This window comes from Hippoglossus stenolepis, chromosome 4, assembly GCF_022539355.2.
Source record: "Hippoglossus stenolepis isolate QCI-W04-F060 chromosome 4, HSTE1.2, whole genome shotgun sequence".
Classification (NCBI taxonomy): domain Eukaryota; kingdom Metazoa; phylum Chordata; class Actinopteri; order Pleuronectiformes; family Pleuronectidae; genus Hippoglossus; species Hippoglossus stenolepis.
This window is the reverse complement of record NC_061486.1, coordinates 16642467-16664124: the sequence shown is the minus strand read 5'-3', so window position 1 is coordinate 16664124 and position 21658 is coordinate 16642467. Positions and strand designations below refer to the sequence as shown.

Below are 21658 nucleotides of genomic sequence, written 5' to 3'. Positions count from 1 at the left end.
TTCAAAGAGTTAGCGAGCCTATTTTCCTAATCACAAATGTAGTAAAGTTTTGATTCACTCTAACTTCATATTTGCTGGTAGATTTTGCTCACTCTCGGATCTATCAGAACCTTTCACTGTGGTTAATGTGACAGAAAAAGCCTACATCTTTCCAAAAAGCATATATGGAATTCTTCAGTACACAAGCATGGGCTCACCTTTAGCAGTACAGGTGCGAAGACCTGTCTGACAGCCTGGTAGAGGGTGTTGATGGGAGACTCAAGCATGGATGACACCAGGATGCTCCTGTCAAGGTTGTCTTCAGTGATCACTGTGGGCTGCAGCTTGAAGAACACCAACACCTTCTCTCTGCTGCCGCCAGAAGCTTCAACCTGTCAAGAGAGGATAAGATGATCAAGAAAATAAACAAAATACAATTGATGGAATCATAAAGTTAACATATGGCCGTGCATTGTACAGCACTTTGATTATAATGTTTTCTTTCACATATCATATATAAATGGCAAAAACAAGAAACTTTAACAAATTATCATTCATGGAATTGTTATTTAGAGGCAATGATTTTAGGTCAATTTTATTAGGTCTATATTATCTTTCACATTTACCAAAGAGCATTACCTTGTTTTGTAGTTTTTGATGAAATACATTATAGATGTGGTGTTTTAAAAACTATTTTCATTGAACCAATGACTAATGGGATTTGGCCCTTTGAATCTTGAGGGAAATATTTTGTTCATTTTAACGTTGTAATGATGCGTTCGGGCATTTGCGTCACCTTATTCGACAGGTGAAGATCATTGTCGTGTCTGCTGACGGACAGGACAAATTCATTTCCATCATCCAAGAAGTTGTTGAGCTCGGCGCTGTCAGCCAGGGACGGCGACGGCTTTATCCCGTAGAAGTTTCCAGCTGTGGTCAGGATGAATTTCTTGCGGGCATCGTCTGACCCATGGGGCATCTTTGAGCTGGAAGTAACGACAGTGAGAGAGCTGTAGTACATATACTGTTATATATTCATATGTGTGTGTCTATTTGTTATGTGTAAGCAGAAAGCAAATCCACAAAGTGCTTCACATGAAAAAAACAACACCATAGAGGTAGTAGTAAGCAATAAATATATGCAGGAAAACAGAAGAAAAACATGCAACACTGTGTGGGACATATACAGCTTAGAGTAGCTGTAGTGTATAACAAATACAGATCATCTCACTTGGCTGTTTCGACAGATTAGGACTTTTAAATGTTTAAGCATCTTAGAACTTGGCCAGTTAATGCTAATGTCGGATCCCAGTTTGAGCCTGATAACCCATCAAAAGCACCATTTTGGCTTTACAGCGTTGCACTGTGTCAAGCCAGGAACGAGGACACAGACGAGCTTTGGTCAAACTCGACGAGCTTTCAACGAAGTCTGACGTCTTTGAAATAAATAAACAGACCGGTGCTATCAGTGCTCGCGTCGTTGCCAAACTCTCAACTACCGTCTCGTCAGTCTCCTTTGATTAAACCGCCTCTCTTGCGTTGACAGGACTAAACTGTTAGCAAAGTTGTGGAGCGGCTGCAGCATCACAGCTAACCTTAGCGACGGCTACAGCTCAGGGCAGCTAGCAAGCTAATGCTAGCTAACCGCCTCCGTGGGTTAAGCGTTGGCATTTTAGCTAGCAGGCTCGCCTTTAGCATGCTAGCGTAGCAATGGCAACTTTTGGCTTCTTACCGTTTCCCGGCAAGTGTTCGTCGCTTGCAGCTTCTGGAGACTTAGTCCATGGAGAGGATCTGCAGCAACCTGTTGCTAGTGTCCGTGTGTGCTATGCTTGCGTGGTTACCAGGCAGTTACGCCGTTTTCCTGTATCACGTGACACGGCAGACTGAGCAATCTACGCCATTTACTTAACGCAGAGCCTTTCCCCGGCCAGAGGACCAACCAGCCCCTGGTTATTTGAACTCATTTTATTTACTTTCATTTCCTCATCTTGTCAGTGGATTGTTGGTATTCTCGAGAGAGCATATATCTATATATATATATATATATATATATATATATTTTGTACAATATATACAATATAGATCACAGGCAAACAACATATTTACAGATGTATAGGTAGCTGGTTAAGTATAAGATCAATATTAATTAATGATTTATGGAGAAAGGGGGAGATTAAATACATTCTTACTTCTTCTCACTCCTTTTCCAATATGTAGATTAAATCATTAAGTGGTTGATTTTTTTTTTTTCTTCATCACTGTTTGTATATAATACTTTTTTCTGTTAATTTCTTTTCACCTATTTGTATAATTTCTCTTTTTCATTTACATGTTAGGAATAAACAAAAAACGAATGAATGATCCACTGAAACAGTGATTCACTTCATACGTAAGTTGAGTCAATGTATGGTTACTGAGAAGCATCAAAAAAGCATCGCGTGTGGTTCATTGTGAAACTGAGGTGGGTCAGAGGACGTAGGCTGAGGAGTTTGTCTTTCATATGTGGCCCTGTGACTCATTGTCGTTCACACAGTGAAAATAATGTGTCCACCTCTGATCATCTTAGTGATCAGATGCATTTGGATGCATTCACACCAGAGCTTATTGGATCGCTCAGGATGGATCTACCAGGTCTGGACGGGATCATTAACAAGGTTGAATATTGTGATGACAAAACTGCATATACTGTAATCCCACATTTTCTTGCAGTCTTAAATGAGGCCTCTCAGTGCTGTATTCTACCACTCAAAGTTGCTTCTAGTGGGCCAAGAGTTTAGATTTACAGCTGTGATGGAAATTTGACCTGGTGAGGCTTCTGAAATAAAGAGATTTGAGAATAATAGTCTTATTCTTAAAGTATACTTTATTCATTCTGCAGAGGGGATGACAAAGAAACAGTTGCAGGCGTGTGCTTATTACTAATACAGAGTAACCTTAACCTTAACCCCAGATTGAACAACCAGTCTGTGAAATGCGTAAATCTAGTTTCACTTCTGTCTAATACCTTATATGAGTAGAACAGAAATTTTTGGTGAGTAACTCTGATCACCATACTTCATATCTGCTACAATGGCTTCAGAAAGTATTCAGACCTCTTCGCTCAGTAGATCTCTTGAAATGCAATTTTATTTCAAATCTAAAAATCAGACATCTCTTAATGACAAATATATTCAGACCCTTAATTCAGTTCCTTGTAGAATCTCCTCACAGCTTCATATCTTCAAGCAGCACCACCATTTCTAACATTTTTAAAAACATGTATTCACCATAGACCAGATAGGTGGGTCAAAATAACAATTGTATCCTCTTAAGACAAAATCTACAACTCAACAAAGTTTGTAAAAAGTGAAGGGGTCTGAATACTTTCTGGAGCCAGTGTATTTCTCCAAACTCCCACTAAGCTGTTTTCTTTATTTCTCCTCATAACTCTTGAACTTTCAGTTGGTTACGAGCCCATTTCTGGAGCAAAACACAGACTCAAACTTACTATATTGGCAACTCAATCCAGGTCCTGGAGTGTGAATAGCTTTGTGACAGACAGCAGCTGCAGACTTGCAGCAGCATACAGGACTTCACATAGTCCTCCGCATTTCCTTTGGTTTAGCGGAGCACATTTCAGACAGGAAGTTACAGAAGACAGCTGGCTGGCAGGTGTTAAAATGACATTCTTGAATTTCCAAATCCCTCCGAATGATGAGAACTGATTTGTTTATGAACTGTTTTAGAAATTGTTACTGGTAATATGGTCTCATAGCCTCTCCTCCTACATACTGCCCACCCGCTGGAATATTCCTATTCACCACCAAAGCATGGCTGTGTGTAGGTCAGCCTGTGATATTAGATTACACTGACAAATCTGTTTTGTGGAAAATATGCAAGCTGTTCAGTTGTAATTCCTTGTTGTGTAGTTCTGGATCTTAAAAATGTTTCTATGTTGAAAACTCTAGCCCTAAATCCAATACTACAATAAAGCTTTAATGATTCGGGTTGTCAGGTACTTTTAGAAACCTCACACAAACACTCTTTAGCCTATTTTGATAAGGTACACAACTCCCTTTAGGTTGAAGTAAATCCCCCCTTTAGAAGAATACAGCCTGCCCTACATCACATTACGGGACCAAGCTATTTAACTTTAATTGCACATAAATAGGATTACTGGTAACATTTGCAATCTAATAATTCAGAAGCCCAGCAGCTACACTGGTATAATAGAAAGTGCTGTGACAGTCTAAATTTCAATATGAATGAATGAGACAAAGGCAAATGATGAGAAAGCTTTACTTTCTGGGCAGTTTTCTCAAATTTATCAGGGGAAATCCCTGGAAATCCTTAATTACACAACTTTCCCTCAATTATTTTGGTATTTATGGTCACACCTTTTCTTGACTTCAGTGGAAAAGAGAGAGTACAGTGACAGTTGGAAAAAATAACTTCAGGAGGAGTCATGGACTGAAAAGGGAATCTCCCTGAACTGCTCGTGCCTCACATGAACGGTGAATCATGCAAAGGACACACTTCAAGGTGTAAGACTTTATTAATGCCAAAGCAAATATGAAATTACAAATCAAATTTCAATGCATTAGAGATTCTGTATAGTTCTTATACCCATATACAAATAACAACTGTAAAAATGTGTTTGATTCATAGTGCAGTGGGACAGAGGACGATAGCTGAGTATAGGAGCATAGGAGGTCCTTCATATGTGGCCCGGGTGGCATTTGCATTCACACAATATAGTCTGAGTGATAGGATCTCAGGACGCATTTGGGTGCGTTCACACCGAAACCTAGCGCTGACCACTTGTGATCGAATGTTAATACCAGGTCTGAACGGGGTCATTGACATGGTTGTGATGGTTAAACTGTATGTTGTGTGATCTCACATTTTCATGCAGTCTTAAATGATGCCTCCCAGTGCTGTAATGTACCACTCAAGGTTGCTCCTAGTGTTGACATTCACAGTCCATTTAAGAACCTGAAACGGACGAAATAACATGTATCACTTTACTGACTGCATAACCAGTCTGGGAAAGGTTTATTTTTTCATGAAGGAAATTCACTAGTTCCTCTTCACCCTGCTTTGCTTTATTTAAAGCACCTTTTTAAAATTAGAAAATGGGTGTGCTCATTTGTGTTTGTGACAGTTGTACTAGTAAAAGACTTGTCATGTCTAAAAGGTCAAATTTGAACTAGTGAAGAACATTTTACTCATAGAAAGAGGGTGTGTCCTGTCTTGTGGCTTATTTTACAGCGAAATCATGTCATAGCGGTTGATGGGGTCATTAAACTATGGTTCAATCTGAACTGTCTTAGTGAGTTATACAAATGTAAATACATGATTTCAAAACAACAACATACAGCAGAATATAGGACCTATATAAATAGAAATAGGGATGAGACTGTATTGTTTTTGTCATGGTAAATGATTGGGATCACTTCCAGTTGCATATGTGCTGATGAGTATCAGTTGACACGGACGTTTCATGTTGTGTGTGACATCACCCTAGTGAAGACACATACGAAACTTTCACACACGTGCGCTCAGACAGAGAGAGACAGACAGACAAGTACACACACCAACAAAACCACATACTTCTGTGGAGGCCTCTTTCTTCAAAGTACACAGCTCAACAAGTTTGATCTCAGCAAAATAAGTTACATACACTGTGACAATGCTCAGGTTATTAAGACCTGATTCAAAAAAAAACAACTGATCATATGACGCATGCATTCGGCCCCACCCTCTGACGCTTACAAGCATGAGGAAGTTTAGTTGTCAGTCTTTCTCGTTCAGGGAGGAGGCAAGGCAGCACACAATGGTAAGAGAGTTTGATTTTCTTTTCTCTTGTCTTATTTGTCTGAACAGTTATTTTATTGCTATGATTAAGGCTATCCTTTAGTTGACGAAGCCATACTGATGTGACAGAGAATCTCTCTTGCGCCATTGAGCAGTGGCCCGTGAATGCTGCGTGTGTGTGTGTGTGTGTGTGTGTGTGTGTGTGTGTGTGTGTGTGTGTATATAAACAAAATCAAAACCTTCCTAGACAGAGTGTGGTTTCAAGTGCTTCACACGTGTTCCTGTTGCTAGATTATATCATTCAGCAGAACAATTAAACAAGTTTTATCTGCAAGTAAACTAATACCTATACAAATATGAGGAAATCCCCTTGATCACTATCTGTATTATCAAATGTGAAAATAATCTGAGCAAATATGTGCTCTCGGGTGTACAAGAGAACATACTGTGGCTAGAGTTAAGGAAACATATATTTCAAGAGGTAAATTTGATATGTGACTGTTATCTCAGATATATCTAACTATAATTGTAATCTAACCATTGTAGTTATTCATTTTTTGGCTCAGACATGACTCGACATGAGAAAGGAAATAGAAAGTCAGTCATGATGAGTAAATCTTGAGCTGTGTAGCAACAGCAGCTAAACTGACATCTGTCTCCTGCTTCAGTTCAACCAGTTTCACCCATAAGATTTTACCCACATGAAATGGCACCACATTAAAAGACCTGAAGCTCATGTGTGTTTAGTTTGAATTAAATATGTAGTTGTGGTATCTGGTTTAAAAGCTCAGTTCAACAGCAAAACATTTTTAATAATAGGCATGTACTTGTTGCCTTGAGGAAGTAGTAGTATTATTGTTATTTCACTTAATAAATCACATTACATCATGAAGGACTCTCCTTATCTCATTGACTGTCTCATGATCACTGCTGCAACTGTTGACTTAATGATAAATGAACACTTATATTTGAAGAGAGCAAACATTTACAGAAATAATAAACCGTGTCATAACAAACACAGTGGCCTCTGAGTGTCTTCAGGTTTACCTAGAGTTGTATGCATAGTATATTGTTTATTGTGTAAATTAATCACGCATGTATAGGTATCCTATCACCGTATTGGGAAAAATATCGAATTTAATATAAAACATCAACACTACCACTTCCCCAAATTCACCTCTTTTCAATAAATTGTGGAGAATATAATAGAAAGGAATCCACACCGCCGGCAAAGTCTCAGCAAGAAACTATCACAGTCACAGAAATTAGGGAAAACGTCAGTTCAATTCAATTATTTTATAGTCTATACTGTGGAAAGAAACCCCTTTTCCCCTCTTTAAGAGGAGAAGCCTGAAAAGCAAAACCAGGCTCAGTGTCGCTGGCCATCTGACTTGGTTGTGGGGAGAGGAGAGAAATAGGCAAGAGAAAGGAGAGGGGGGTGAAGATAGAAGGAGAGACATAGACCCGGGAGTGTCAGACTGGTTGTTAAAATGAAAATAATGACAGTGATACTCACAGATGTAATAGTGTTATTAATGATAAGAGCACCAGTTAATAATAATAATAAGGGGCATTTGTATATATGTATCATAATAGTTGAGTTCAGAGTGGATTACTTTAGAAGATATGATACATTGTTTTATCTCTGCCTTCTAGTGTAAACATGGCCTTCTAGTGTAAACATGACCCCTGGGAATTCCCACAGGGAATTCCCATGCACAGTAGTACAGTCTGCTCAATATGAAACACAGTTCATGCAGGAGTTTCCAAATAGATATCTGGAATGCATGAGCATGTGAGTGAAATGAGACCTGTGGACAAAGGATACATTTAAATTGTCAGACAGGTTTTAACTTTCCTTTTCCTTTTATATCTCCAATGACAACCAATACAATTCAGATATAATTTTCCACCTGGGAATTTCCTTGTTGGTCACGATCAGCAGTGAGCAAAAAACCATGAACCATTTTAGATATAATAGTCCATTTAAAACGTCTCTCCTTGGGGTACATGTGGTTTTTACAGACTAATATAAATACAAATACTTGCAGAAACTAACTGATATTTTTCTGGAAGGTACAGTCTGAGACAGTGGGTTTCCCAGTATCTGTGCATGTAACCAGAAACTGTCTCTCTCTGTTGCTGAGCAAAGGGACTTTCCATAAGCTTTTTGTACATTTTTGGGAGTGTCAGGATATGGAACCCATTACACCCAAGACGTTCTGTGAAGAGTCAGTGCTTGTTACAAATTACACAAACACTTTGATTTCCAATAAAAAATTCCCACAGCATGTAAATTTAAAAAAAGAATAAGTAGCTGTGGTGATGCTTGGGAGAGAAATGTGACTATGGTTAAAGATTTAGTTTCTTATTGGTCTATATATAAGATTTTGACTTAAATGAAACCATTAATTTGTTTGTCTTTTCAACAGGCATCCAGTAGCACCAAACGTCATCTTTCGTAAGTAACCATGCGGCTTTCCATTACGTCATATGTCTTATTAGAATTGTCAGTAGTAGTCATGGCAATGGTATGACTCACGTTTGTCAGGATCTGGACATTCACCCTGTGTGAACCAAGTATTTAAGCATCAAAGAAATATGTGGTCTCAACCACATGACCTTGTGTCCAACCCTTATCAACAATTCTTTTATATTTCCATTACAAGAAAAATCAGTGATATGGGCATGGCAATAAAGTCATCTATCATTCATGATAGTGTCTATAAACACAGCCCCCAATTTAAGTATCCTTTCAGTATTTACGAGTCTGACCTGAGCTGTAAGTGAAACTATGTTCATGTAAGTTTATGTCCCTGAATCACTTTTTTGTCACCACTCCAGCACTTGAAATGTATCACCCATAACATAATGTCCAAAACACATACACAAACCTTTTTCAAACCGTCACTGTGTTAAATTTCCTGAGAAAACCATACTCACATATTCATGTTACTAAACGGGTCAGTCTGCACCTGTGGTTTTACTGGAGAGGAGAAGAAGCGTCAGAGATCTTGTCAGATGTGCTGTCACAAACAGTTTCTCGTGTGTACCTCATTGTATGTCCCAGTGTTACCAGGGTAACCGTGTTTACGTTTCCTTTGTCTTCCAAGAAACCGAGGCCCTTCCCTCCTGCTGCTGGCTCTGGTTTGCACTGTGACCTTTTCTCTCACAGGTGAGCACTTATCATATCATATATATCAGAGCAGCAGCAACATGTCTGTATCTTTGTTTTACAGGGAAACTATATAAATCAGGGTCTGATCCATGGGTGGGGCTCCCCGATCTGATTGGCCCCTGAAATACTTCTGTCCTTTCAGTATTTTTTTAAATTTTTATGCCAGACCAAGGGAAACCTGAGCATAACATAAAAATGGCTTCCCAAGTATAAAAAAAAAAAATTAATAAAGTACATATTTGTCAACTTGAGTAGAAAAACAGCGTCAGGGTGAGCACAGCCAAAACAAACAAACAAACCAATCCCCACAAATTTACCAAAAACAAAAAGGAAATACAGGTGATCTTACATGGCTCCCTAATCATAAAAAGGAGAAAAAGATATTTACAAAAAGAAAATGAGCAATTCTCACGATGTACAATAAATTACTAGTTATCACTTATAACAATTTGTTCAGGATTGTTATTTTTGTCAGCTTTTTGAAGTCCACAATGTGTTTGAACAAGGGACAATTTTCCAAATATATTCACTGATGTGTGTCTTGCTCGAAGCTATGAAGCTAACAGTAAACAAGGAACGACTCAATTGTGCACTTTACTGAATCAAAAATGATGCATCGATTTTGGACATATAATTGTCCCCTCTGTGTAAATTGTGGCCTGTTTATGGCCCCTGATTTAAAAAGTCCTAGATCAGCCACTGATATAAATAGGTTACACATATCGCCCCAATATGCTTGGAAGCACATGGATAGATAAATGACAAATGTATTATAATTGTGAGTATTATGAGGTGCTGCCGCTCACCAGGCTAGCTGTTTCCTCATGTTTCCAGTGTTTAGCTGTCACCTTCTCACTGCCCTGTGCTAAAACAAGTTGGCTACAATACCTGTTATCTATCTAGCTTGAGAAAAACACTGTTCTCCGGTGTTGGTGGATTGTCTAAACACTGACGTCAAAGGTGAGGAAATGAAAAGTAAAACATCTTTCTACGTGTAACATGAAACATGAAAAAGGGAAGTTGATAATTATGCATTCCACGCAGAGAGAAAAGGGCAGCTAGGACAAAGAGGAACTGAGATTAGTCTGACACATCATAAACAGGAGCTCAGAAAAAGTGTTAAGGAAAACCCCTTGACCTTCAGATCCATACCTTGAAGTAGACTTCTCATGAAAAACAATTTCTCTGTGATCTCCGACATTACATTTCCGTCTCTCTCTCTCCGTGCACCAGTACTATTCATTTCTCTATTTCATTCTGTTTCTTAGTATGCTCTGACCCTTTTTTTGTGCGGAACTTTTTTTTTTCAGAGAGTGCAGAACCCATTCCACTCAGAGGGGAGGTTGGTGGAAATGTGACCTTTCAATGCCCCGTTGATAATCACAGGACAATTAGTTTCTTCTACTTTCAACATGGTGATCTTTTCCTGAACGGCTACCATGCAAAAAAAGAAATCGATTCGCCTATGTGGGAGAACACAAGATTGGATCGCAACAGGACACATGTGCACATGTGCAGGTTGAACATCTCGCACACTGGGATGTATAAATGCATCATTCAGTACAATGACCATAGCATCACTGAAAGTGTCATCCAACTCACTGTCACAGGTATGAGTGTGTTAAATTTAACATTTAATTATATAGTTTAGGCTCTTGTGGCTTTTGATCGCTGACACCTTACAACACGGTGATGAAATAACACTTAGATTAGACACTCTTATCACTAATTTCTAACATCAGAAGTGAGGAGTAGTTGTAAAGCTTCCAATCACAGATGTTTGCACTGCTGCGTTTATAACAGTGACAATGATGACACATGACAAAGTCTGCTGAGTCAACAGGACATTATTTACACCACGTGTTAAATCTTAATCTAATTTTGTTGTCTCAGTGTTTGCTTTTATTTACAGGTTGTATTTTTAGTTTACTGTAAAAGGATGACATCAGATCCCCTCCCACCCATCTGTGTATTGTCCATATCTATCTTATAAAGTTAATGTATACGTGGGCCTCATTGTCATTAGACTTAAAATTCATCAAGTAAAATTCTTACAAATGAATAATGTCCTTGTTCCTTTCCATCACTGTCTCAATATTGTTGTTACTGATGATCATTGAAAGTGTGCAAGGTGCATAGTGGCAGGAGTTTCAGAAATGGAAAGAGACGACCGACAGTGATCACTTTCTCTTTGCCTCCGTTTCCTCTAGCCTCCTACAGCAAACCCAATGTAACACAATCCTGTGATGGTGTCCGTTGTTTTGTGACGTGTGCTTTCTACGGCGGGTACCCAGGCAGAAAGGTGGCGTGGGAAGTACATGGTTCCAGAAATACCAACAGTCAGCTGTGGAACGTTGAAAACAACACTCAGGTGCCCAGTCCAAGCACGATGTTGGTAAACAGCACCAGCACTGTGTACTTCAACTGCTCCCACGGAGAGATGGGGAATCTCAGCTGCTCTGTGGGCAACGTTACCTCCAACTGGTTCTCAGTGTGTGAGTACAGACAGGGTGAGCCCTGATGGTTTCTTCACCAGAGTCTGTTTTATACTTTCTGCCACTGTCTTCTTGATGACGTTTCACCTTCTTCTTCAGCAGAACTCAGGCCTTTTGGACGAGAGGTGAAAATAACTTCAAGAAACACAAACTAGACTTAAAGAAACACAAGCAAGTTTAGTTTCCTTTGTACACTTACACAACGTCTGAAAATGCCATGACCTGGATGGCTGAGAATCATCACAGATATTTTGTCAAATACTTTGGTTTATCACCACATGCCTGCAGAACCATCTACATAGCTAACACACTCAACTAAGATCTCTATCATAAATGTAAAGTCATGACATCATGTCCAGGCTTGGCATTGTTCCCCTGATTTCTTTTCATCTGACGTGTTTGTGTTTCTTGACGACACTTGTGTTTCTTTAAGACGTTTTCACCTCTCATCCAAGGTTTCTTCAGTTCTGCTGAAGACGTAGGTGAAAGGTCCAGTTGCCTATATACACTTGTACAACGTCTAAAGTATTGGACAAACTTAATCACAAGCACAAATAAAAATGCTGCAGCTGAAGTAACACTTGCATTTTAGTAACTGTACAGTTAACTTAAAAGATTCCGGCCTTGTCCAGACCTGCTGCTGTAAATGCTTACTAGGGTTTAATAGGAACAAATTTTGAGGGTCGTTTACCCCTTTAATGGATTCAGTAATATTTGTTGTTTACATCTTCAGTAGTGACAAACTGATTTAGGGCTGCAGAGTCACTAGTCTGTATGTAAAGATGGACAACATGACAGCTCCCCAAAAGTGAGGCCAAAGCTTCTCGTTCGCAACCTGGTTACTGATTGCAGTATAGGTCATAAACCGCACCTTCTCCATGTTAGTGGATAGGACATGGACCAAACAAAAAAGTCGAAGTACATGTCAAAATGTTTTTTTATAAAGATGGTCATTTTAGTTAGTTGTTAAAACACAGATGTATGTCCAGATTTCAATTTCCCAGTAAGTTTAGCTTCAATTAGTTATTCGATGCTATAAAAATGATCTAAAACATCAGGATTGACAGCTGAGTTTAACTCATGATTGGTCGAGCATGTGTAGGGACAGGACCTCGATGCTGTGGTTCCATCTCTGATTGCTACTGTGCAGTCTCTGGCTCCAAATGGGCAAGATGGCAGCGCTCGTCTCTAGGATAATTGGGCTTTATGTCTAGATAGAGGGGGATTTGGAGATGCGTCGTCCATCTTTATATACAGTTTATGGGCTCCCATAAACTGTATATAAAGATGGAAAGAGAAAAATAGAGAGAAAATAACTAACAATGTTTCTTCTGAAAATCAGTGAAGTATAATTCTTCAAACTGTCCCAGTGAATATGTTTTTAACTCTAACGTATGTTTGTTCTCATCCAAAGGTAAACCCGACGTTAAGCCTACCCCTAACAGTCCTATCAAAACAATAGCAGCTGCTGTCTGTGCAGGGTTATGCTTACTGTTGGTAGGAGTTTTGGCACAGTTTTGTCGACGCAAGAAAAGACAAACAGGTGAGGGACACTTTTATGTTTTCCACTACAGCTGTACAATTATACACAACAACTCACAACAGTTTCTGTGCTGGTTTCTAGGACAAGATGGGGTAGAAAATGGAAATAAGGAGTAAGTGGATGTTTCTTATAGACACAACAAGTACTTCAATAATACTACTTGGACTGTACATGTGTCACATTTTTATCACTACCATCTTGTCACCACTGACCACTGACTGTCTTGTGTCTTTGCTGTCTTTCTTCTATGTGATTTTCTCCAGGGAGTTAAATGACCTCAACAAAGGAGGGAAAGAAGCATTTTGAGATCGAAGGAAGAAGAAGAAGTTGATCCAGTAGATGGCGGTAATGCACCTGGACGATTGCTGCCACCTGCCAATAAACCGGTACAAGAAGAAGAAGTATATCACTGTATGTCTTTTTTTTTTTATGGAGCAAAGACATCATCTCAGAATCTAATGCTGAAACGTTCATTCACATTTGTGGCTGATTGTCTACATACCAGCCAGAAATAACCAGTGGCTACTAGTCAGTGGCTGAAGGGAACTGGACCAGGGAAGTATTCATAAGCAGTGTCATTTTACTGGTGAAAGAATGTGTGTCATTCAACTTAGAATAGCTCAGTTCCCAAAAAAAGACTTTTATAATGTGTGCGTGGTGAGATTACTGATACAGTCTTTGAAGGATACACTTCCCAGCAATGTAAGCAGTTCAATTTAAAGCAGTAGAGTGTGTTCATCTTTTTTATTTATTTTTTCATTTTCGGGTATAGAATTGTTGTTACAGTAGAAAAATCGTACTCCTGCTAAGCTACTACCTGTTTATTTTTTTACGAGTATCAATTCCCTCATTTGTTTTTACTCTTTCATTTGCTTTGTCCATCAGAAATGATTTGTAGCTAAACCTGTGAAACAAATGTATTATTCCACAGAAGGTGAATACCAGAAAACTCTTTGCACATTAATTTATTTTCTGCACTTTGGTTCAGTTTAAAGTTTTCTGTGGTGCAGTAAATGCTAAATGGTTCGTATTATAGCGCTTTTCTAGTCTTGATGACCACTCAAAGCGCAGTAGATTCCAGTACTGCAGAATTCCTATTTAAAGTGCAATGCTTAATATAAATTAAATTACCGTAGCCCTCATTATTTAAATTACGGTCTATTCCCAAACTCAACTATTTTTCTCAGGCGATTGTTTTCATGTGATTTATTTTATTTAATATTGAAGAAAGAATTACAGATGTGCTTTTTCCAATATTTATTTCCTTTACACACTGTTTTGAGACATGACCATTTTTGTTAATCCCCCTTCCTACGAATACTGACTGGTCTCAAATGGTTGCTCTCATTTCTCAAATCTGTACAAAGCACTTTTCTCTGGAGGCTGTTGTGACTTTGTTTTGCATGTTGTTATTTTATTGATAAAATTGTATATACATTGAAATGCAAAATATAATAAAACTCTGTAATATAATGTTTATTATGTAGTTGGAAGTATTATGCTCACTTTTACTTCAAATTCAGGAGATTTCTTAAACTTGAACTGCTACTAGATTAGACATTTTACATGAGATTTGAGATGAAAAACTATCTCCCAATGGAAAAAAAGTGAAAGAAAAATCCTGGATCCGCTCTTTATCAGCGCAAATTTTTTTTAATGTAATATAATGTCCTTGGTGCAGGTAAATAGATACAGCTTTACTCCAACATTCAAGTTTAGTTTGAACGTTTTTTAAAAGGTAAAATAAAAAACATTAGTAGAAAAAAAGAATATTCAGTAGCATAAATTAACATAGATTCATATTTTATTTTCTGTCAAAAAGAATAGGAAGTAGCAATATGTTTGTCTTGTCTTACCTCTATGCTATACGAAATCATGGAACAAAGATTAAAACTCCACTCTCCACTTATGTCTTCCACTACATCATATATCATACATCTTATTAAACTGTCTGAGATTTTTGCATTTGTTTCGTTCCATCCCTCATTTTACAAAATACAAAGTACAAAGTCCATTTCGCAAAATCACCCCACAGATTGATATGCACATGCTGCAGTTGCAGTGCAGTCAAATTGCCACTAGATGTAGCTCTAGCACTACAGAGTGAAGACATATCTCCTGCAATGGTTGATTGGCATAGCAGTTGGAGTTGAGCAGTGTACACTTATTATTTTAAAGGGAAATATCCATGAGTATGATCGCGGTTATCCATGAGCTGGCTTCATTTTTGAACAGTCCCAGATCTAGAAGTGGGTAATGCCCACCCAATTGGTCAACTTTATTCTGTGCTATTTGAGTCATGTTTATTTCATTCTCCCCAGCATAACTTCCTGATTTCTGACTGGCTGGTTGGACATAGGGCTGGGTTAAAAAAAAAACTATTCTCTGATTGAAATTCATCTTCATTTGAATGATCTGATATCGTTTCATGAAAAGGATCTTGACCTTTTAATATTGTGACGTGTTCTTTAAAACTTGGAAAAACGCTCATCACTAAGTCCACTGTGTGAAAAGGTGCCAACCCCAAATTTCGAATTGCCCCCCCCGAATCTGAGTAGTCTAGATCCGGGCCTGTTACTGTCTTTCCAGGGGAATGAAACAATGGTTGGGCGTTAAGTGTATAACTCAGAGCAATGTGAGTGCAGGGATACACAATGTCTCTCTGACCTCAATATGTGGTCGCCTGCCAGGAAGAGACCGAGAAAACCTGAAAAGAGAAGAGAAATAAGAGCAAGAGATGAGAGGTGAGATCTGCAGATGAAAAGTAAGATGGGGAGGAGAAGGGATGTAAGGCTGTTTGCTCACGTGATTCTATAGGCTGTCCATTATACATGTTACAACAATGTGTCTTTCTCTCCACCTCTTCTTCTTTCTCCCTTTATCTTGTGCTCTTCTTCACGTGTTTTACTCTTTCAACAAAACCTCCCGCCTCTCTTGCTCACTTGCTTTCTCTGTGTCTCCAGAGTCGCAGTGACGGGCCGTCAGTCCACCTCTCTGCCCTGTGTTTACACTGGGCAGCCGAGCAGCACCAGGCTGGTTGCACTCCAGGAATGTGAACCCCCAGGTCCCTAGCCTCCTCCACCTCCTCCTGCTTCTCCGTCCCACCCCCACCCCACCTCTTTCCTCCCCATCTTTCTCTCCTTTACCTCCTTCACCCTTTTATTCCCTCATTGCACGGACTCACCCCGTCTCCTGCACTTTCCTTCTGTCACTCCTTCCTCCATCCCCCTTTTATTCCGCCCCTCTCCTCCATCTAATTATCGTACCCTTTTTGCTCCCTCACCCCCCTTACCCGGCCCTCCCTTCCTCTCCCTCTGCCACCTTTCTCCCATCCCGTACCCTCCCTTTCGCCTTTCTCTCCTCCGAGCCTCCACTCCCCTTCTCCCTCGCCTTTTTCTGCTCCCCTCTTTAAAATTCAGAGTGCATTGTCCCAGATTACTCACACCCCCCTTGCCCCTGTCATCCTCCCCTCCCCTCACCTCCCACCACCCCTCCATCTCTCTGTCCTCCCTCCCCTCATTCCACTGCCGCCTAACCCAAACAAACCAGGGAGGACTTTCCTCTGGTGGCTGTAAGAGAAACACACCACATGTCAGACTCGGGTCAAACATAAACATTGGACAATTTGTGGTGCTGGAAAAAAGATATGAGGTGTGTAAGTTCAGCATGAGATAGAGCTACTATTAGGAAATCTTGACGCTAAAAGTTACCACTGAATATACACACATCAGAGCAGAGAGCAGTGTAGTGTGGTGTATATTGGCCATGGTATACTCAAGGTATTTGGATGTCTATCAAAGAGAGCAACGGACTCCATAGAAAAACAATAAAATGCAATTTTTTCAGTTGCTCTGCATGAACCAGTTGAAAAGTACTACAGCTGTTTGGGCCACATGCAACACAAAGAATTATTTTTTTTCCATCAAACCTTTGAAATAAAAAACGTTTACGCCATTACTATGAGGATCTCCTTGGATATCTTTGGTAATTTTTAGTATTTAATTAATCAATACTGCCGATAGTCTAATCAAATCTAACACTTTATATGGCTAAAATATATAATTCGATTTTTTTTATAGATCTGTTCATTGCATTTTCCAGTTTATACATGTGTAAAAATACCACATTGAAACATTTCACAGAAAAAATCCAGGTGATGAGATTAAATTTAATTTACATTTATTGTGGGAAGTTTTATACTCACTTTACTACAAATTCTGAATATGTATTGAACTGCTGCACTAGATTTGACAATTTACACAAAGAGTCCCAGAAAAATCTAGAAAGGCCCTCAATGGCCAAGGCCCAACAGTCCCCATTAAATCTGTGAAGATGTACTAAATTGCACACACTCATTGATATCAGTCCCCTAAATACGCCTGATTTATTTAATCAAGATACATGAATTATTTCCTGGGAAATCAATGAAAAAGATTCCTGGATCTGCACCCTGGTCTGGATCCGCACCAACATTTTATGAGTTCTTCCCTGATCCATATCAAATCCTTTAACCAAGTTTCATGGTAATCCATCTTGTAGTTTATGCATGAAGTTGCTTACAAACTAACAAACCAACGGACAGGGGTGAAAACATCCCCTCCTCTGCGGAGGTCATAAACATTTTACAGAAGTGAAGAGAAACCCTTGTTTTTGAGTTGTAGAATTCTGCCTCCAGCTTACTATTTCTTTCCAGATTGAATGTACAAATGAAAATCTTTATAAACAAGTCAGAAGCCAAATAGAGTAGATGTAATAATTATGAAGAGTCTTAAGCAGACAGTTTTTTTTTCCAGTTTTCCATTCTCCTGCTAAACTCAGGACCCTTTCAGCCAGAGCCCAGTCCTGTGGCATTTCTCAGCAAGCAGTGAGTGACCTCTGCCGCACTGTTCTGTGTGGCGCCCATACCAAGGGATTTATAATCTGATTATACTAGTTATGAAAGTCAACTAGATTAGTCTTAGTGCGTGGAGCCGGAGCACAAGGCATCGATTCACAGCGGGAGAAGGGAGCCGATCAGCATGAGGGAGATTGGGCTGTTAACGTTCTTAAAATAACAGCAGGCTTTTCACTGTCTCTGAATCGGACAAACATGTGTCTGTGTGTGTGTCTGTGTGTGTGTGTGTGCGTGTGTTTGAGTGTGAATGTGAGTATAATGGGTCAATCAACATCAAAATGATTATTCCTCATTCAAAATTGCTAAAATTCTATGGTATTTTGTCAGTTTTCTGTAATAACCTTAAAAAAATCAATTGCAATCAATTCCAACCAAAAACAATGGTGAACACTGGATTGACGACAGAGGCATGAGATACTGACTACGTTTACATGGACAGCAATAATCGGACAATTTACCTCATTCTGAATAAGACTTTAGACACAGAATCTGTTTATGCAATGAGAAACTACATGGCAGCGTCTTTTTCAGACTATTGTGTCTTAATCAGGCAAATACTGGCCCATTGCTGTCAATGTAAACATCGTCCCTGATTAGCTGATCAATTGTAGTTGTGCAGGTGAGGCGGCGGAGGAGGAGTACACACACAAACACACAGAGAGACAGACCCGGGACAAACATGAAACACAAGGAAGAGAAAAAAGAAGCAAAAAAACAAAGGGAGAGGGGACAGAGCAGAGCCGGGGCCCTGGCAGAGAGGCCCCCTTTGTTTGGATTCTGGTAGAAGTCTTTTGTAGAAACAAAAAAATGAGGCTCAGAGAGCGGAGACGGCGAGGGGACCCACCAGGTCAGGGAAGTTCAGCTGCGGTGCTGCAGCTGAGTGATCATGTTGTTGCTGTCACTGCAGAAAACCCTCCACCTGATCCCCAGAGACAGGAGAGTTGACCTGGAAGCATTTATCACCTCTCCGTTTTCTGACCCATGACCTGACGCCTGAGATTGGGAAAGCAGCAGCAACACACCAGAGGGGGGGGGAAGGGAGATAAACAAAAAGATAAGGAAGGGAATGACCGACGAAGAGAGAGACATTTCTGTGTTTTTTCTCAAAAAGCAATGGTGGAACTTTTGGAATCGAGTGTGGGCTGTGTGAGTTTGCATCACGGGCATCAATATTTCTCCTGGTTAGAAGATGAAAACATTTTCTGCGTAGATGTGTGTTCCTGGTTTGTTTAAGCCAGAAGTCATCAGCAGACACTTGGAAGAGCTTGAAACAAGCCGAGAGAGAGATACAGGGAGACCGAGATGTGTGTTGGCTGGCGGCCCAATAGAACTATTAACACCTCTCTGAAATGGTGATACACCGAAAACAGCTCATTGGCCAAGGCCCCTTCAACTCAGCTGTGACTCAATATCTAAAGCTGTGTGTGCGTGTTTGTGTGCGTGCATGAGCGGAACATTGACTAGAGCCACATCTCGTTTAAATATTTATAGAACTGCTTAAGATGTGACCTTTACTTTTGCACACACACAGTATACACTCAGCGAAGAACACACAATGTTTTTTATTCACTTGCTGCATCTGATTATCTATGCTGTGTATATGTCTATGCAGGAAAACCACGAGGCCGACATCGATCTGTTGCTTGAGACGCTCAGACAGGTGATCATACCGTCGGCCCACTGTCCCGTGGGAGGATCGTGTGAGGGGAGCCGAAGAGAGGAACAGAGACCAGTGTGAGGGATTGGCGGCTGAGGAGCCCACTTGGCTGCAGACGGTTGGCAGCGTCGTGTTTCGGGCAGAGGCTGAACATCAAAGACTATCAGAGGTATTTGTAATGGGTGTTGTGGGAGACCAAAAGTGACATCATACTAAGACATGATGTTTGCTGCAACTCTTCCCCTCTCGCTAAGTTTTCCACTGTGCGATGAGCGAGAATGGACGTTTACATTTTACACTGGCTACTGTGTCATTTTCTATCCCACTGCAGAAGACAACTGCAGATGAATTACAGTTAGCTTGTTAGCTTTTCTCTTCATGTGCATGACTACATTTGCCAGTGTAGATTAATGTGACTATTGATATATTAGAGATTTTCAGTGTACAATAATGGGCAATAAATCTGCAAATATCTGGTTAAAACTGGGTGTTTGTTTGTTTTTCCTCCATTGATGTAAAATACATTATATATGTTTAACTAACTGATGTTAAAATTGACACCTGTAAATTTATCACATCTTTTCGGATTTACAAAAAAATCTATCACCTCAATTTAAACGTACATCATGTGACTTCGGCCACTAGGGGTCTCTCAGATCAAAACAATAGCAAAAGACCCTTGGTGACATCGTGAAGCAGCTTGGAATCATGGGAGTTGCCGTCTGCCTGATGCGACTCAGGAGCCAATCATGTTCACAGATGAGGTAATGTATAAATAAGGTTACGCAGCAAACGATAATGAATAACTGTGATCCATTACGAGGGACCAATAGAAACAAAGGAAAGCTGAGTGGCTAACTGTTTTTCTCTTGAGTCAAGGTTGTCACAGAGATGGACAAACTCATGGGTAAATCGGATTTGTTGCCATTTCAAATGTCCCGTTATTTTGAATAATATCGGGGATTTCTCTGGGTTTGACGATTGTTGAAAACATTTTGGATAATCTATGTACACAAGTTATATATAACATAGGTTTGGTTATTTTTGGGGACAGTTGGTCAGACCGGCAGTTTTTTATTTGAGCAAAACTATCTCCTATCATACATTTTAATTGATACAGTAAATATTATATATATGCTTTGTAGGTGCATGTTGGTGACTGCATGTGTTTGTGGACCTATCCCAGCTGTGTGACATCCATCCTCTGATTTTAAGTAGAAGGAGGTGTAGGGAGGGGAACATGTAATGTGTGTTTCTGTGTGTATGAAGAGCTGGAGATGAAGGGGACACAATTTGCAATCGAAAAAGACGTGAAGCAAAACCTGCTGTAGGAGCTGAGATACTTGACACCAATAGGCCCCAACAGCAACCTCCACTTAAATTTATCTTGGATTTGAGGAGGCTGATGTGGCTTTAATGCAGAGACATGTGAAAGCAGTTCAGAGAAATGTTGTTTTCCCCCATTTTATTAGAGCAACAACCTTTATATCAGCCTGTGCTGTGTGTGTACATGTGTAACTGTGTAAATAAAAGTGTGTGTATAAATATATGTGTGTGTTTGCATGTTTGTAATAAGAGACACCTGAGACACTTAGAAGGTCATTCCTGGAGTCTGGTCACATAGCTTTGATCATTTTCTCGTCGCCTCAGAAATAGACCAGAGAGGACGAGACTGGCACAAACCCTCCCTCCCTACGTGTGTGTGTGTGTGTGTTGTGTGTGTGTGTGTGTGTGTGTGTGTGTGTGTGTGTGTGTGTGTGTGTGTGTGTGTGTGTGTGTGTGTGTGTGTGTGTGTGTGTGTCCAAGGAGAGACGGAGGGAGAGTGCTTGCCCAACGGACTGACAGGGGAATCTGCACTTGTTTGCAGTGCACAAGCCTGTGTTTGCATGACTGCACTAATGCATTTGCACACGTACCTTTGTATGCCACCGCTTGCATTTGCTGTCTGAATGTGTTTATGCAAATGTGTGACACACACACACACACACACACTTTACGACTTGCCCATGCACATGTGTGACACACACACACACTCACACACAGACACACACTTTAAGACTTGCCCAACAGGTGTGGGCTCCAAAATAATACACACTACAATGTGCAGCAACAACGC

The 21658-nt window shown here is 39.9% G+C and overlaps 2 protein-coding genes across 6 annotated transcripts in view; one reads left to right on the top strand and one right to left on the bottom strand.

The window, feature by feature from the left end:
• Positions 1-1823, bottom strand: part of LOC118106293 (cytoplasmic dynein 2 heavy chain 1) — a 106164-nt gene extending 104341 nt beyond the window's left edge. For all 4 annotated transcript variants that reach the window (XM_035154711.2, XM_035154713.2, XM_035154712.2 and 1 more), the window contains exons 1-3: positions 1712-1823; positions 776-965; positions 198-371 (exon numbers count right to left, since the gene is read on the bottom strand). In XM_035154711.2, the coding sequence (XP_035010602.2) occupies positions 198-371; positions 776-958 (357 nt within the window). In that variant the 5' untranslated portion in view covers positions 959-965; positions 1712-1823. The remainder of the gene's footprint in view (positions 1-197; positions 372-775; positions 966-1711) is intronic.
• Positions 1824-5722: 3899 nt separating this feature from the next.
• Positions 5723-14468, top strand: LOC118106660. Of its 2 annotated transcripts, none has more exons than XM_035155371.2 (8): positions 5723-5797; positions 8208-8236; positions 8889-8950; positions 10264-10563; positions 11164-11448; positions 12863-12991; positions 13073-13103; positions 13255-14468. In XM_035155371.2, exons 1-8 carry the CDS (start codon positions 5738-5740, stop codon positions 13295-13297), a joined length of 939 nt encoding a protein of 312 aa, XP_035011262.1. In that variant the 5' UTR covers positions 5723-5737; the 3' UTR covers positions 13298-14468. The 2 variants fall into 2 exon arrangements, with proteins under 2 accessions (XP_035011262.1, XP_035011261.1); XM_035155370.2 differs by having other exon boundaries at positions 11164-11463.
• Positions 14469-21658: the final 7190 nt, after the last annotated feature.